The sequence below is a fragment of the Pipistrellus kuhlii genome, unplaced genomic scaffold, assembly GCF_014108245.1.
Source record: "Pipistrellus kuhlii isolate mPipKuh1 unplaced genomic scaffold, mPipKuh1.p scaffold_m20_p_13, whole genome shotgun sequence".
NCBI classification, from domain to species: domain Eukaryota; kingdom Metazoa; phylum Chordata; class Mammalia; order Chiroptera; family Vespertilionidae; genus Pipistrellus; species Pipistrellus kuhlii.
The window spans coordinates 29,533,724-29,551,296 of NW_023425438.1; the positions used below are offsets into that span (position 1 = coordinate 29,533,724).

A 17,573-nucleotide genomic window follows, 5' to 3' on the forward strand; every position below is an offset into this window, starting at 1 on the left:
AAAAGCTTACCTCAAAATTCATTCTTTTATATGGATGTAAAAATCAAAGAAGGAAGCTCCAAAAGAAAATATCTACTTAAGTAAAGAGTTTTTCTCTTTGGAAATGGAAGTTTAACTTCTAAATTTATTTCACATAATTTACAAATGTAAGTAGTTAATCTTATTTAGGAAATTTTTAATTTTACCAACTTTATTTTTTACTTTTCCAGGTATTTAGAGTTGATGTTTTTCCTAAACTAAACCACAGATTATATTTGGGACAAAGAGATGCTAAGAAGTACAAAAGGTCCTTTCACTAAGTGTTATTTAAAAGATTTAAACAAAGCTGTAAGAGATCACAAAACTAATTTAAAAATATTTTTATACAGGCAAAAGTGCAACTATAAAACATTACCTAATGTTTTCAGTTTTGCATAAAAACCTATATTAATTTAGCCTCTATCTCATAATTATTATATGAACTTATTTATTTATTTTTTAAATAAGTTTTTATTGTTCATATTATTACAAATGTTCCTTTTTTTCCCCCCCACCATTGCTCTCCTCCACCAGGTTCCCATCCCACCCTTTGTCCTTTCCCCACTCCCCATTGTCCTCATCCATAGGTGCACAGTTTATGTATTATATGAACTTTTGAAATAAGTATTTACAACTAAAATTTACTCTTTGCTTGAAATTTTGCATAACCTCAGGAACAAAAATTTAAGAAATAAAAGTCTTCTAATTTATGCTAGCTAATGAGGTTCTGAATTCTTCCATTTTGCAGATCCATTGAATTCAAAGACAAGCCAAAAACATGCAAAAGGCTGGCATTATTTAAATGTCTTTTTTGTAGCAAAATTTCCCCAGAAACTGAGAAACGTTCACACAAAAGTTCTTACCTTTTTATCAAAAGTTTATTTCTATTATCCCTTTCTCATTTTCTGGCTTATTGAAAAAAATGGGAAAAAATTATTTACTATTATTCACATAATGAAATTTCATGAAAAACCATTTTCCTGATTTCTGAAGTGAATAATACATCTTGTCAGGCTGGTGTGGCTCAGAGGGTGAGCATTGAGCTATGAACCAGCAGGTCGAGGTTTGATTCCTGATCAAGTCATATGCTGGGGTTTTAGGCTCTATCCCCAGTAAGGGAGGAGGAAGAAGATGTTTCTATCTCTTCCTCTCTCTCTGTATTCAATAATATATATATATTTTTTTAAAGTTTTAAATAATACATCTTAGTATCTGTGAATTATGTGGAATGGAGAAATAGGAAACTGGGTAATCCAATACTACCCAAGTCACATGTGTTCTGAGCTCAGATAGTTGAGTCAGGGTGATGGGAATGACACTTGTGTGTGAAATTTTAAAGAGACTCCTTTCTGAAAGTTTTCTCTTAATGACTCAACTGTTTTCTCTAGGTTTTGTTTGTTTTGGCCTCTTCATAGTTCTGATGACTAACTTATTAGCAAATGGTAATCATGAGATACTATGAAATATACTTGGGCTATTTTTGGGTAAGCTCCTTGAGTTGGCATCTAGATTCTAAAAGTCAATTTTCATGGTTATGTGCATTAAAATGGCATCTTCAACTGCCTCCTTCACACAGTATGTGCTCAGTAATAGGTTTACTAGAAAGGGCCGATAGACCAGGAAACTTAAGTTTTGGTCTTAGACATGGAAGTAACTAACAATTTCAGATAAATAATTTAACTGTTATCTTTGGTTTTCATACTTATAAAATGGAGATGATAATATCCCATCTACCTGATTAGGATGTTTGAGGTTAGATAATATATTGAAGCCCTCTATAATAGTAACAGCTTTCCTTTGTTTGGCAATCTCAATTTTTCAAAATCTTATCCCTGGCAATGAAGTTATTGAAGGCACTTGTGTCTCCTTCTTTAAAAGATTTATGAAAGTCTCTTACCTCGGTTCCTAAGGTTTTACTTTCCCTCTTGAGGAAAGGCATTGACAATTTTAGATTGTCAAAAGAGTAATTTGAAGTCATTAGCATTTGTGGCAAATCACACCAAGAGTACTTCTATTGGTAATAGCTTGCTAGAAGCTTACTGGGGAAAATATTAATGGTGTCATATTTGCATTTGGTATCTTATTATAAGATACTGTGCTGCATAAATATAGACATAACTTATCAACATTGTTTTTAAAAATTTAGAACATGATTTTAAAAGTGGTGATTCTCTTGTGAAGGGAAGTTTTGCTGAAACAAATTACAGCTTCTTGAGATTATCAGAGAATGTATCCTGTTTGTGCGCCTCTCTAAATGGGAGAATGAATATAGGGAATGGTTTCATAACTCCTAGTTGGACTTGTGGGGGGTTGGCGAGGGAACAAGAAACATCATAAGACATCCTTAGAACAACATAGCACGCATTCTACACATACTGTATATGGATCCTGAGATGTTACAAGTTTAAAAATAAATAGATCAACATGATCCAAACAGTTGCCAAGACACCCTTATGGTGGGTAAACAGCCGTTGTACAATATATGCGGAATGGATGTCCATGTCGGACCACGAGAACCCTGCTTCGTTTCCAAACTTGAAAGCTAGTCGTCCAGAGGAGGGGGCCAGTCAACATCTACAGACTGAAAGGAAGAAAACAAGACATTAAAACATATTCCTGTTCCAGGAAGCAATTGCTGGTGACACTGTGTAAGTTAAGACTTCTAATCTAAAGCTAAGTGACTGGCCAACCAGCCGACAGACCGGTAGCTAAAATGCGCATCAACTACCAGGGGGCAGATGCTCAATGCAGGAGCTGCCGAGCAACAACTTTGCAGAGTGCCCTCTCGCACTCTGGGACCCCTTGGGGGATGTCAGACTGCCGGTTTTGGCCCAGTCCCCACAGGCCAGGCCAAGAGACTCCATCTGCTGGAGGGACCCCGCTCACTCCGCAGATGCCCTTCGAGCCCCAGCACCACCCCAAGTGCGGCCAGCCAGGGAGGCTGGCTCCAGGGCATGTCTGGCCCATTTCGCTCAGTCCCGCCCTGCAAGCCACCTTCTAATTAATTCCCTTTAAATGTGCACGAATTCGTGCACCAGGCCTCTAGTCCATATAATAAAAGCCTAAGTGACTGTTAAGGCAGAACAACCAAACAACCAAATGGGAGCCTCTCCTGCCTCTGTGGCCGCGCTAAGGAGCAGCCAGCCATGCCGTAAGGAGCCTGCTGCTAGGAAGCAGTGAGCCGAGCAGTAAGGAGCAAGCAGGCAGGCGGTAAGGAACAAGAGGTCCCAGACATCCCCTGAGGGGTCTCAGACCTGAGGGGGTCTGTCTGCGAGATGGCGCAGGCTGGCTGAGGGACTTTCCTCCCCAACCCAGTGCACAAATTTCGTGCACCAGGCCTCTAATTTACTATAACAGAAGATACTGCATTTGAAGAAAAGAAATAATGAATGCAATTTAACACTTTGGAACCCTCTGGGATCTGGGATTCTTGGGCCTGCAGTCTGTTGCTGAATTTATTGAGCATTCTGTTACTCAGCTGATTATTCATTGTGCCTGTTGACTGATAGACTAGAGAACACTGAAAATGTTTTAATGTTATTTATGGGTAACTAACAAAGAAGTTCAGGTGGCAATACCTATTTTCCCTGAGAAGTCTCAGCTGCTTTTACTCTTTTGGTCATTTTCATGTTCCCATATTTCTACTCACCCTGGTCTGGCTCTTCTAAAACAAAACCTTGAGCTTCAAGTCATACTGAAATTATAGTACCAGACTATTCTGTGCCACATTCCAGGCCTTAGAAGTACGAAATTGCACTTAGTGTCCTAACTACCCTAGAGGGCTCCATTTTGGGGAACGTTTCTTTAAAAAAAAAAAAAAATCCACTGTACCTGTTGTTTGAAACTTAAACTATAAAACGTGAACTAATTTGCTAAAAAATGATTTTCAAATTAATCTGAGTCACTTCACATACCATGTTCAGAAACTATTAGAAAACCCCAAATAACTATTGCATATGTGTGTGTGTGTGTGTTCTTTTATAAATCTCAAGGAAATAACTGGGTTCTATTTGAGAATATAGCCATATGCCCAACACCCATATGTAAGTTAACGGGTAGTTTCTGAAGCCTGAAAACTAAAGATCACTGCTCACAATCTTGTGTGTTGAGGGCCGGAGAGGGTAGGTATGTTGTAAGGTTGAAAAACTCTACAGGTGATTCTATTGAACAATCAGGGCTGAGAAACACTGGCCTGTGGCTCTTCTGACACTCCTAAGCTGTTCTGAGAAGTGAGGTAAAGAAGACAACGCAGCTGGGATTTCCTTTAACAGACGGTTGTCTTCGTCAGAATGACGGTGGTTCCCTGAGGAGTTCCCTGCGGCCTTGAAGATGCTGTCACTGGCTGAGCTGTATGAGATCCAGTCTGAAAGCACTCAGGAGACCTGCTGGTGAGGTAATAATGTTCCAGGGCTCACCTGATTGCCATAGCTGCTTCCACACTGGGCAATTCTACCCACTTTTTATACCAGATACAATTCCCAAGTAGGAAATGTTAGCATCTCCTAAAATGTTTGTTGTGGGGGTGGGAAGGGGCTGTATTCCAAGGAGCACAACCTTTGACTCAATACCTACTGCTGCTCAAAAGAGGAAAATAGTGATGGATAACTTCCTGAAAGATCCACTCTGTCCTCTTTTCTAATTACTTACAAATTTAACCTTGTTTCAATTCAGATTATAAGAGTGGAGAATTTGGACCGCATCACAAGGTTCCCTTATAGAACTGCTTTTATTAATAACCATGGGTTCAACCCATTTTCTACCCCTGTCCTGAACATACATTTCTCAGTAGTTTGCCTTAAGTTCTATAAAAGACAAAATTGCTATGGGAATGAGCTATAGAATCCAAAGGACATATGAAAGGCACTTACAACCTCATTTTTTGCTTGGTTGAAGGGTTTAGATCTTGTGCCATATGTAAAGAACAATTAATAAGTTAGCTATATATTTTTGCAAGGGTCATAAATGAGATCTTGTGGGGTTTTTTTTAAGACATAAAAATTCCCAGACAGACCCTCCCTGCAATATAAAGCTATTGTAAGATTTTGATCATTTTCAAACACCTCTTAAGGTAAGCAGTACTATTTGGCTTCATGCCAAAAAAGCATATCTTTGAATTCAAGGGGCACATGGGCATTTCCATAATAAAATGGTTTACCTCAACGTCCAGCTCAAGAATGTCTGCAGTCACATTCATCAGGGATCCCAGGTTCGGCTTGGTTCTCCCAAAGTCTCCATGTACAAACTCTTTAATGTAGCTGGGGTTTGTTTAAGGAGAAACATAGGGCAGCCTTACAGTACTAATGGTTTGGTGAGATTTGATCGATGAAAGAGAAATAATAAAAGTAGAAATGTTGCCGAAACCGGTTTGGCTCAGTGGTAGAGTGTCGGTCAGCGGACTGAAAGGTCCCAGGTTCGATTCCGGTCAGGGGCATGTATGTTGGTTGTGGGCACATCCCCAGTGGGAGGTGTGCAAGAGGCAGCTGGTCGGTGTTTCTCTCTCATCGACGTTTCTAGCTCTCTATCTCTCTCCTTTCCTCTCTGTAAAAAATCAATAAAATATATATATTTTTTTAAAAAAGTAGAAATGTTACAAGAGAGATTATTTCTGAGTTGTGACTTGTGATGTGTGTCTTAGAAGTTAGGCTTCACAAACTGGGTTCCACCTGCCTAGCAGCCAACGTCAGGACCTACGACTTGCATTTACATCAAACTTACCAAGGGCCATCATTTTCTTTTTTCTTTAGCTCATCTCCAAGTGTCAAGGTTTGGATATGGGTTTTCACAGTCAGCTGTAGATAAATGCTATATATATATTTTTTTTTCTATTTTTTAAAATCTCAGCTATTTTTTCTTTGCCACAAGTTCCATTTTGACATCTGTTTTGCCAACATGGTTAGCAAAAGGATTAAGTAAATTCTCTCTCTCTCTCCTCTCTCTCTCTCTCTCTCTCTCTCTTTCTCTCTCTCTCTCTTTAATGGGACAACTTTGTGCTTTACTCATAGGTCTTCAAATTTTGAAGTCAATGATTAAATTCTAAAATTAGTTATTAATAAGATTATATTAACATTCCTTATATAGGACTACTATAACCTTGATAATCATACCCTGAGGGATGAAGTGTAAGTCAAATGAGCAATATCTGTGAAAAACATATATTTCTGGGTATAACCACATGGTATCTAAAGCTTTGCCAGTCTGTCTTGGCTAATGCCTTAAGTTACATGTAGATGGCTAGTTCTAAAAACATCTAATGAGATTAAAAAAGATCTTAGCTTCTTCAAAAAACCACTGCATTGCTCCCTACCGTGTTTCCCCGAAAATAAGACATCCCCTGAAAATAAGACCTAGCGCAACTTTGGAAGAAAAAATTAATATAAGACACTGTCTTATTTTCGGGGAAACAAGGTAGCACACAAAACTAAAGCTGAGATTAGGTAGAAAGGATTTTTTTTTTTTAAGAACTGTAATTTCTTTGAAATCCCATCCACATGCCATCTGTAATGGGCAGATATGCTCCAAATAACAAAAATACAAAGATCTGCCCACTGAATAGACCACCCTTTGTTGTAAATGGTAAAAACTTCAGAGATTTTAGAAGTTACCTGTGCCTGTTTTTGAGGGGAAACTTTGGTCACTCCTAGGGTAGGACAGGGGAGACAGAGGTGAGGAGGTTGGTGGGGAAGGAGAGGCAGGCTAATTATAGCATTCTAGTGCAAATGCTATTTGGTGGTTAAAAATGACCACTTTCCCTCTTCTATCCATAAGTATATCATTAATCTTATACCAGTTAGAAGGCATTTTGTCATTTCATGCTAGGTCACAAAATACTATAAAACCAAGAAACAAAAACTAGGAGCATCTTTGAAAAGTAAACTAAAGCTAAGACTACAGCACTTTGAATTGGCTGCTGCCTCGTGGTTTACAATGGCATTTTGAAAAATACAAATTTAATGAGGGGAAAAACACTCAAACAAGATAAAACAAAAACAAAAAATCTTCTCCAACCTGACCCTTGGCCTACCCTCCTAGATCCTTTGAACCTTCCACTAGGGTTGGGGTTAGATCATTGCTGTGCAGAAGGTGAAAGGATACGTCCCCGCCTGAGTCTTCAGCTGGAGGCGGAAATGATGCGCATCCACATAGCACGCCTCCATGGCGTGAATGGTGCGGCTTCGTACGGCCAGGGGCCTCCGGTGCAGGACCCGCAGCGGTGTCTTCTGGTCGATCTTTAAGTCCTGAGGAAGATGTGATACACAGCTATGGAGTCAGCTTTGCTGCCCACAGAAGCTCCTGTTAGCCCCTCCTTTGTCATCTGTGGCTCACCACACGTGTTTTCTCTAGAGGACCCACCTATCGCCGTCATGGTAGAAACTAACTATTACTGTAATAAACTGTATGGTAAAGGCCCATGCTCTGTTGGACTTCTCATAGCCTCATCCATACTGACTCACTTTCTGGACCCCAGTGCACCAGAAAAGGCTTTGAAGTCAATGTTCCCCAAAGTCCCTCTTGCTCCAATATTTAACCACTAGAGGCCCAGTGCGTGAAATTCGTGCACTCAGGTGTGGGGGGGGGGGGCGGTGATCCCTCAGCCTGGATTGCAGGAGGGTGCAGGCCAGGCCAGGGGACCCCCACAGTGCACGATCAGGGCCAGGGAGGGACACAGGAGGTTGGCCAGCAGAGGAGGAATCACAGGAGGGCTCCAGGGCATGTCCAGCCTGTCTCCCTCAGTCCCAATCAGCTGGATCCCAGCAGCAAGCTAACCTACAGGTTAAAGTGTCTGCTCCCTGCTGGTCAATGCACGTCATAGTGAATGCTTGAGCGGCCTTAACATATCATTAGGGTATTACTCTTTGATAAGTTGAATGGACAACCAGATGACCAGACACTTAACATATAAGGCTTTTATTATATAGAATTAGGAACCTGCCTTTTACATAAACAGCTTTTCTAGAAGGCATATTCTTACTGCTTTTTCCCTAACCCAACAAAATAACCTAGTAGTGGAGATTTCAGGCTGGGGTGAGAAATGACAGTTTTTGAAGGCGGGATTTCGGCCTCCCTGTGTGTACAGGCAGTGTGCATGTGTTAGATAGAACTGTACACCTACTCAGGGTTATTTTTTTGGTTACAAGAAAGGACACATCTGAAAAATCAGCAGTTGCATCATAATTTTAGGCTGGTATTTCCACATAATAATGACAAGTGAGAGTGTGCAATAAACCACAACCTCTTACTCTTTGTTGGCTCAGTCGAGTTACTTGAGAATAACAATACTGCATGTCTTTTTACAATTCAGATTTTTTTTAGGGACACAGGCTTGTTTTCCTCACAATTAGAGAATTCCTTTTATGTCACAAGATATAAATGAAGAAACAGAGGTTAGTATTATAAAAAGCAAACTAATTCCAAGTTTTAAAAATAAGTATTGGGTACAACCAGAAATGTAGATTCATAACAACTTTGAGTCCTCTGCCATTTCTTGTTGGAACAACTCCTTTCTAATTTACATGATAAGAGTGCCTGAAGCCATACCAAGAAATATTTTGGTCTGGTCCAACCCCCTCACCCCCATCAAGTTCTCCACCAAGAAAGAAAAGAACAAGTTCTGACAACTACACTTTGAGTTGTGTGACTGCTTTTATCAGAGCAATGAGTCAATGGCCCCTCCTTACTCAGAGGGCTCTTTTCCCATTTTATTTTTTTTTTCAATTTCAGTTGCCATTCAATTTTATATTAGTGTCAGGTGTACAGCACAGTGGTTAGAGATTTATATAACTTATGAAGTGGTCCCCCCAGTAAGTCTAGTACTCACCTGGCATCATACACAGTTATCACAAAATTATCAACTCTATTTCCTATACTTTATATCGCTGTGACTAAGTCATGGGCTTGATGATTCAATAATTCTTTCATGTTAATAGCACTTTGTTCTGACAAGATAAGCTGTTTTCAGAAGGTCTGACATTCATAAGATTTGTTCTTGCAAGTCACAGATGTAGACCTATCTTTATCTTTTTTTTCTATTTTAGTGTGTTTTTTTTAAGTAGTTCGATCATATTCCAACTTGTTCTACCATTTCCTTATTAAAGGAAATTCATTTTGTTTTCAGTTTTGTTCTCTGGCCAGTAAGACCAAAAGAAGGACAAGGCAGAACTTTTAAGGAATCTGTAACGATGTGGCCTCTACCTTAGAGTACCTTTAAATGAGCAACTATTTAATGAATACTCATCGCCGTTTCCATAACTTTCATCACTCCAAGGGCTTTGACCCATGAGGCAGTCAATGGAAATACCTCTACAATAACACTCAGATCAGCACACACTCATGTGTCATTTTTGGTCTGACTATTTTTAGCAGCAAAAGGAAACCAATCACCTATTCCAACATTACACTCTGCTGAATGTTCAGAAACACACACACACACACAAATGATTTTTCCTCCTTGGAAGTAGGTTGCCCTTAGAAAAAGAGAAGAGTAATAAGTCTGAAGTGACTTTTTCTCAGAATGGGGTAATACCTCTGTTTTTATATTTTTTATACCAACAGGAATACTTGAAAACTATTTTAACTCTAACACTTAAAAAATTATCAGGCCCTAGCTGGTTTGGCTCAGTGGATAGAGTGTCGGCCTGTGGATTGAAGGGTCCCAGGTTCAATTCAAGTCAAAGGCATGTACCTTGGTTGCGGGCACATCACCAGTGGGGGGTGTGCAGGAGGCAGCTGATGGATGTTTGTCTCTCATCAATGTTTCTAACTTTCTATCCCTCTCCCTTCCTCTCTGTGAAAAATCAATAAAATATATATATTTTTAAAATTTATCAGAAGTCACGTAGTCTCTGATCCCAACAGTCCAGTTGGGCTGTGGATCATTAAAACAGACCCTTTAACTATTTAAGCTGTACCTATAAAAATTACCTTTCAGCAATACTTCTGAATTAACTCTACAGCTACCTCGTCCCAACTCTAAATCTATTTTTCAAATGAGTTTCCTTTCCCCACAGCATTCTGAATGACTTGTACACATGGCATGAAACAGAGGCTTAACGATTTGTTCTGCAATCTTAAAGATAGCCATCTGTGCTACAACTATCATCCCGAAGGCCCTCGATAACAGGGCCAAAAGCCAAAAGGCCTTAACCACAGACTCACAGGACCTGAGAACGGGGCATGTTTGGTCTGCCCTGATCGTACAGATCAACTTCTATAAGCAGGTGCGTTTTCACCAAAACACTCAGCCTAAAAACAATATTTTGCACCTCACTTTTTTTCCCATCATGCCATGGGTGCTCCTGCAAGTCATAGAGGTAGACCTACCTTTATCTTTTTTTTCTATTTTGGTTTTTTTTTTTAAATGGCTATATCATATTCCAACTTGTTCTACTGTCTCCTTATTAAAGGAAATTCGTGTTGTGTCCAGTTTTGTTATTGTTAATGTTTGCCACATTGAGCGAATATCCTTGATACTCACATCGTTAGGCGCTGGGATTTTATTTCTTCAGGACAGACTGCCCGGAGTAGATGTGCTGGGTAGGAGACCAGTGTATTTTTAATGTTTACAGTCACTGCCACATGGTTTTCCCAAAAAGGCTGGAACACTCTACATTCCTACTGAATGTGTGCTCAAGCCTTTTCCTCGGCCCTGACCAACAGGTGCTCCGAGTCTCAGAGGAGCAAAGTGATGGTCTTATGGGGGAACATCTTTTTGAGTGGTCCTTCACCATCTGGAGCTGCTTGTTCGTATCCTTTGTCTTTTTTCTCTATTGGGGTTTGTATTTTTCATAAGTATAAATCCTACTCAACATATCTTTTTTTCTTTTTTAAATATATTTTATTGATTTTTTTTTTTTTACAGAGTGGAAGGGAGAGAGATAGAGAGCTAGAAACGTCGATGAGAGAGAAACACCGACCAGCTGCCTCTTGCACACCCCCTACCGGGGATGTGCCCACAACCAAAGTACATGCCCTTGACCGGAATCGAACCTGGGACCTTTCAGTCCGCAGACCGACGCTCTACCACTGAGCCAAACCAGTTTCGGCTCAACATATCTTTTACCGATTTGTTTTCTACATAGTTATACATATGTATACACACACTGAGTGTGTGTGCTTTCTCCCCTTACCGTTTGTCAGGACCATTTCCATTTTGTCAACAAATACTCATCTACCACATCATTTCTAACAGCTGGCTAGTCATAGTCCCTCATCAGATAAGCCATAAGATTAAACCAATCCCTTCTAGCAGGTCATCAGATTATTACAAAATATTGCCCATGTAAATAATGTCCTGATAACTACGTATGAGCATGTTTGTGCCCATTTATTCTCATTTCTTGTGTGTGAAAATAGATTATCTTTATCGGAAGAGGTAGGGGCGAATGGGAAGAAATATTCAAACGAACTGGCAGACCCATTATAATAGCATGCTCATGTGAAGGAAAACTTAGCATGGGGCACACACGCACACACACACGCACACACAAAATGTGCTCTACCATTACGCTGTTCTATTTATTTATAACATGTTTTATGTATTTTATGTTTCTTTTGTACAGGAGGCCAAATACAATAGTAGCATTGCTGAGTGTTTTCTATGTGTCAGATACTGTTCTAGGTGACTTATGGGACCAAACTCATTTAATTCTAATTTTATAGATGGAGAAATTGAAGAGGCTAAGTGACTTGTCCAAAGTCACACAATTAAGAAATGCAGATCCAGGCATCTGTCCTCAGGCACAGGCTCTTCATCACAGCAAGACTGCCTCTCAGGCGGGTTCCATGAATTGCCCAGTCATTCAGCTAGTAAGTGGCAGAGCCAGAATTGGAAACCAAGCCTCACAGTCCCCAATGCCCATGCTCTATGATTTGCTGGTAAACAAACGAGAAGACAAAGGAATATTTTATAGGGAGTAGAAAAATAAAATAAGAAGAATCAGGGCACTTAGCTACCTTCATGTCATTTAGAAATTCAATGTCTTCCTTCCGTATGGCTTTGTTTGTCCATATTAAGGCACTATAGGTCTTGGTCTTTTCTTCTTCACCTTCTTTCATATGTCCTATTGCCTCTCTAAAATAAATAAATAATAAATAAATAAATAAATAAATAAATAAAGCAAGCAAGCAACGTTTGTCTGAATATATTCTGGATATAATTCCCTTATCAGATCTATGCTCTGAAAAAGATACATGCTTTTGAAATGATCTCCGGTAAGCCTACCCGTACCTTGTGACCAGCTGCAAGTCACGGACTTGGATTTTGTTGGACGAGCTGTTAATTTTCTGTAGCAGCAGAAAAAGAAAAGCAATTAGCAGTTCCAGGTCAGTCACCGAGGGGCACCAGCAGGACGATCCCCACGTCATGAAGTGGTTTACCTGCTGAAGCGCCTTCATTTCCTGTGCCGTGAAGCGCACTCGGTGAGGATTCACCAGCTCGATTGCAAAGGGCCTTCCTGCAGCACACGCCCCGCCATGAAACAGAAACGCGTGGAGGGAGTTAACAGTAGGGCGGATGCAAGAGGGTTAGGAGGTGTGAAACGCAGGGTGAGCCCTAGAGGACTGAAAGTTCAGCTACCTCTGGAGAGGGGAGATTGTGTGAAAAGCATGAAGGGGCTTCTGGGGGCTGCTAAACCCCAGTACGGGCAACATGTGAAAGAGACTGCTTTCCCGGAGGTCCACGAGCAAGCCTGTGTGAATTACAAAATAAAATCCAAACGACCACTGACAGACTTGGTCACACTACGGTCATGTTGTCACATGCAGCCACAGGTAAGCCTCGCTGAAATCCGTCCTCGCTTAATCCTCTCGTGAAACAGAAAAGCTGTGGTTCTATGAGAGGAAGGATCTATAAGTCTCAAATAGCTCTCATTATTCTTGCAATGAAACCATGTAAAACCAGAAATGAAGGCTAGAAGAGCAGAATCACTTTTTAAACGAAGATGTGCATTTTAAAAACTGTACTTGTCCTGCTGAGATGCTATTAAGTGGAACAATTAACAATCAAAGTTTTTTGGGGAAATCAGGCACCTCCTTCTGAATGCACATAAAAGTCCCTTGTAACCTGCAGGCATGCCATAAAAAATGGCCCCTGAAGAAATGACTCCTGTTAAAACTTACCAATTATATAATTTATAGAGATAGCTCCATAATCCACAAAGCTTTCTCACTTGGAGAGAACCTCTGGGCTCCACCCACTTTGGTTTTGAGTAAGTGACTACAGTAAACTATAGTGATAATCTGAAAGTTCCAGTCAAGTGATATGTTGCAATCTTACCATTTCCTAATGTCCTCACATCTACATCTTCTCTTCCAGAGGATGAAAAATTAAAACCTAAAGAAAGCAGATAAAGAAGAAAAAAAAATCAGAGAAAATAATAGTCCTAAGACTTCCATTCCCACCCTTTTGGTAGAAACCCAATTTTTCTTGAATAATTTACAGGGGAATCCCAAAGGATAGTCATCATCCCACCTCTAATTCCATCCTAAAGATTACAATAATAATAATAATAAACACTTTTTATTGAGCACTTACTATATGCCAGGCACTGAGCTAAAATTTGTGCATACGTTATTTCATTTTAATATTCTACCTGGTGAGATAGAATAAACAAAACAAAACAAAAAACCAAGCTTCTGAAAGGTTAAGTACTTTTCTCAAGGTCACAATTTAAATGGCAGAGCTACTTGTTTCCAGTGTCAAGGCCAGACCTTAACCACCGTCCCCCACCTCCATCTCATGGGAAAGACAAACGCAGAGCACGGATTGGAGGAAACTCCCCCCCGCCGCCGCCCCCCCCCCCCCCCCCCGCCTGCTCCCCGCCCCCCACCACCCCCACCCCCAACCACCACCCTGGCCAAACTTATGGCGAAAGATCTATCATCTACTTCCTTTTTTTCCTTACAAAACAAAAACATTTATATATTTGACAATTAAACCCTATGAAAGGGAAAGGAGGGAGGAAATACTTGACTCTAAAGCAAATTCATTATATAACCAAACCTAAGCTGGAACCATGACAAAACTAGCACTCATTTTAAGATCGATGGGTCATCACAGACTAAAAGCTGCAAACACTGAAATGGGAAGTGGTTTAAAAAAAAAAAAAAAAAAAAAGTGGGGGGGAGGAACATCACATGACAACTCTTTTAGAAACAGAACTGACTAATGATTTCATCATTGTCCCCACAGCCACATGAACACGAGAGGCATTATTCTAAACTCTTCAAATGTGTTCACACCATGAGATGGGTCAGTGGTCGGCAAACTCATTAGCCAACAGAGCCAAGTATCAACAGTACAACGACTGAAATTCCTTTTGAGAGCCAAATTTTTTAAACTTAAACTTCTTCGAACGCCACTTCTTTAAAATAGACTCGCCCAAACCAGGGTATTTTGTGGAAGGGTCACACTCAAGGGGCCAAAGAGCCCCATGTGGCTTGCAAGCCGCAGTTCGCCGACCACGGAGTGAGGATATCAAGTGAAGTGGTTGGGACTTTATCCTGGAGCTCAGTCATCGACCAGTTTTCAGCAGGGAACCGACATGACAAACACTTACTCACTGAGCGACATCATACATGTGTTAGGGGAAAGTTTTTCTTAGACACATTGATTTGGAGACTGTTTCAAGTTTATTACTCATGACCTAGGGAATGAGCAAGTGCATGACCTGAAGGGACTGAGAAAAACAAGTTTGTGTCTCCCATTTTGGGGAAGGGACCTTCCTGGAAGTGGCTAGGCCGCTTCATGCAATACCGGCTTATGGTCAGAGAGCTGTGCAACGTGGAGGCCCCATGGTCAGAACCATCTTCCCTGAGCTGTCGGAGGTGAACCACAGAAATAACAAGTAATTTATCTGAGAAGCAGGGGTTTACAAAAAGCGATGCTATCTCTCAGGCCTTTCAAACAACAAGGTTTTATCCCGACAAGAAGCCAATGAGCACAGAGGCCTCCAAAAAGACGCTTTTTCCTAAGTGGCTCTCCATAAACGTCCTCAGCACACAGCCATCTTCGTTAAGCACACAGTTTTACTTATTTCCAGGTTGGGGACCGATTTTCCTCTTCCAGTGGAAAATGACAACGGAAAGCCTTCATGGAAGATGGTAAGGTGACACACGCCACTGCTCCAGAGCCCCCCGGCAGCCCTGGTCATGGCGGGAGCTTCCTGGGGACCCACAGCATCAGAATTGGAAGCTTCTTGCATCTTACAGAAAGAGGGTGAGGTGGCCCCCAAAAAGTTTGAAAGAGACTTTTTTGTGCCAAAGCTGTATCTTCACTGCTTCACGACTTGGGTAAGTTTTATAAGACAGCCAGTGTGCGAATGTTAGATTCAGTAGGTTAAAGCTCATGGCGTAACCCAGAGTCGTTACTGCTAAGATTTTGGAAAATACTGGTTTACCAGGTTACTTTCTTCTTCACTCAGTTAAACAATTCTTTAAAGACCCTTCAAAAGAGGGCTGCTCTATATTGGCCTGTGGGCGGAAGGGTCCCAGGTTCGATTCCGGTCAAGGGCATGTACTTTGGTTGCGGGCACATCCCCAGTAGTGGGTGTGCAGGAGGCAGCTGATGGATATGTTCTCTCTCATCGATGTTTCTAACTCTCTAGCCCTCTCCCTTCCTCTCTGTAAAAAATTAATAAAATCTATATTTTTTAAAAAAAGAGGGCTGCTCTCTATAACAGGCAACAAATTATAAGAGGGGTGGGGTTCAGAGTGCTTCTCTTTACAAGCAGAGAGCAGGAGAAACAGTCATATGTCATCTCAGCCACTGCCTGCCATTCCTACAGCAAGCAGCTTGTTCTAAGGTGTTTCAGAGAGAAGGATGGACGTTGAGTTGATCCCTCAAAAAAGGGGGCCTAATTATTTCAGGAAACCCACTTCAGGAGTGATGGACATACTGCCCACAGTTTTTCCTGACGTACATGATTTCCTATGGTTGAAATCTCGGCCACTTCCCACTAGTCTGCTCCTTGGTGAAACCACGAGGCTTTCTGCTGCCTTTGACCCAACAGGCCTATCGAGACAAAGAAAACTAAACCTGCCAGGATCTGACTCATCCCACAAACCTGGGCCCATTGATGCCTATGGAATTAAAACACAACATGACTCCCATTAAGTCTCTGTGAAATGGTAGCTGTTGGTTTGTTTTCTCTGGGCTTCAACTTTTCCCCAGGACATTTTAGTGACTACGACGGAAGCCGGGCATCTGTCTAGCACTGAATGGGCAAGCTGCATTTTAATTTCCTCAGATTCCACCAAAGAGGTCAAAGGTGAGGTATGCCAAGGTCAAAGCTGAGGTGTCCCAAGGTCAGCGCGTATGTGCATTTGTTTAAAGTCATTTGATTGTTTTGAGTTTTCCCAGGAAGGGGCAGTCATTTTGAAAAAGGAAAGAAATCCTTGGCACCTTGGCCCACACCCAGCCCCGGTCAGAGGAGCTCAGCCATGGCCGTGCCTGTTTACAGGAAGCTGCTAGGCCAGAGGCCCAGACTTGGTGGTGATTTACGAAACCCAGAAATCTTTCCTGCTGCCTCCGAGAAGTCTGTTCATGAAGGACAATGTACTTAAAATGTAAATAATGTCACACTTACTCTCTGCTTTGAATACCGTCAGAAGATGATCTGAAATTAACTCTTCCACTGAAGATTCCAGCTTTCTTTCTCCGTCAATTATCCAAGGAGTTTGTGGCAGATTCCTGGAGTATTTATTATATCTCCCTGCCAGAGAAATAGGAGGTAGGTTGGATGGGATGATGGAATTAACACAATAGGATAAAATAAAATAAAATAAAATAAAAAAGCAGCAACTATTTATTGCATGCCAATACCCTATGATATAAAACAAGGCGAGGCGTAATAATAATACAAAAATAAATAAATAAAACAAGGTTTAGCCTTCAATTAACTTACAATCTACTTTGGGGAGCCAATGTATAGACAAGTAGGTAATTAAGTGATAATAGTTAAGGTAACAATAGAAGAGATGGCTAACAACATAATATGAATCATTAAGTGAGTTCTAAAGAAATGCTCGATATATTTATTAATCTGACTGGTTGACAAAACAGGTTGTATTATTATAGAACACACCAAGGATCTTTTTTTTTTTTTTTTTTTTTTTTTTCAGAAAACAACTATTGCTTTTACACCTGATTAATAACACTTGCAATGTAATAGTCATTGGTGATAATATATTCCAAAGAATTCAAACAAAGGAAATTTTGAAGTTTTTATACTTAAAAAAAAAAAACCCTAACAGAATATGACTCACTGGTTTATGAATAAAGCTCCCCTAAGGAAGGGAGCTTTCATTACCTCATTTCACTTAATAGTCAGAACTAAATATCAATTTCGTCTCAGCTATTACTACAAAATAGCTGTAGCTTTCAAAACAAAAACTGTCTGCTAGATTACCCTTGGGAAAGTCAATGCAACAACTTCTTCTCAAGCAAAAGCCAAGTGTTTAGTCATTTTGCAGATAATAAAATTATTTTTGCAAGTTTGTGTTCGTTATTTTAAAAAATCCTCTCCACAGCTGTGTTTCTTCCGACCAGTTTTGAGTCTCGA

General features: G+C 40.5%; 1 protein-coding gene across 8 annotated transcripts in view; it reads right to left on the reverse strand.

Annotated features, from left to right (window-relative positions):
• Window positions 1-1,422: 1,422 nt before the first annotated feature.
• Window positions 1,423-17,573, reverse strand: part of PUS10 (pseudouridine synthase 10) — a 51,645-nt gene continuing 35,494 nt past the window's right edge. For 7 of the 8 annotated variants that reach the window (XM_045580770.1, XM_045580771.1, XM_045580769.1 and 4 more), the window contains 8 exons: window positions 16,599-16,724; window positions 13,289-13,345; window positions 12,391-12,467; window positions 12,242-12,297; window positions 11,968-12,085; window positions 7,111-7,253; window positions 5,174-5,273; window positions 1,423-2,599 (listed from right to left, as the gene is read on the reverse strand). In XM_045580770.1, the coding sequence (XP_045436726.1) occupies window positions 2,561-2,599; window positions 5,174-5,273; window positions 7,111-7,253; window positions 11,968-12,085; window positions 12,242-12,297; window positions 12,391-12,467; window positions 13,289-13,345; window positions 16,599-16,724 (716 nt within the window). In that variant the 3' untranslated portion in view covers window positions 1,423-2,560. The remainder of the gene's footprint in view (window positions 2,600-5,173; window positions 5,274-7,110; window positions 7,254-11,967; window positions 12,086-12,241; window positions 12,298-12,390; window positions 12,468-13,288; window positions 13,346-16,598; window positions 16,725-17,573) is intronic. The other variant, XM_036435425.2, reaches the window with a different exon arrangement.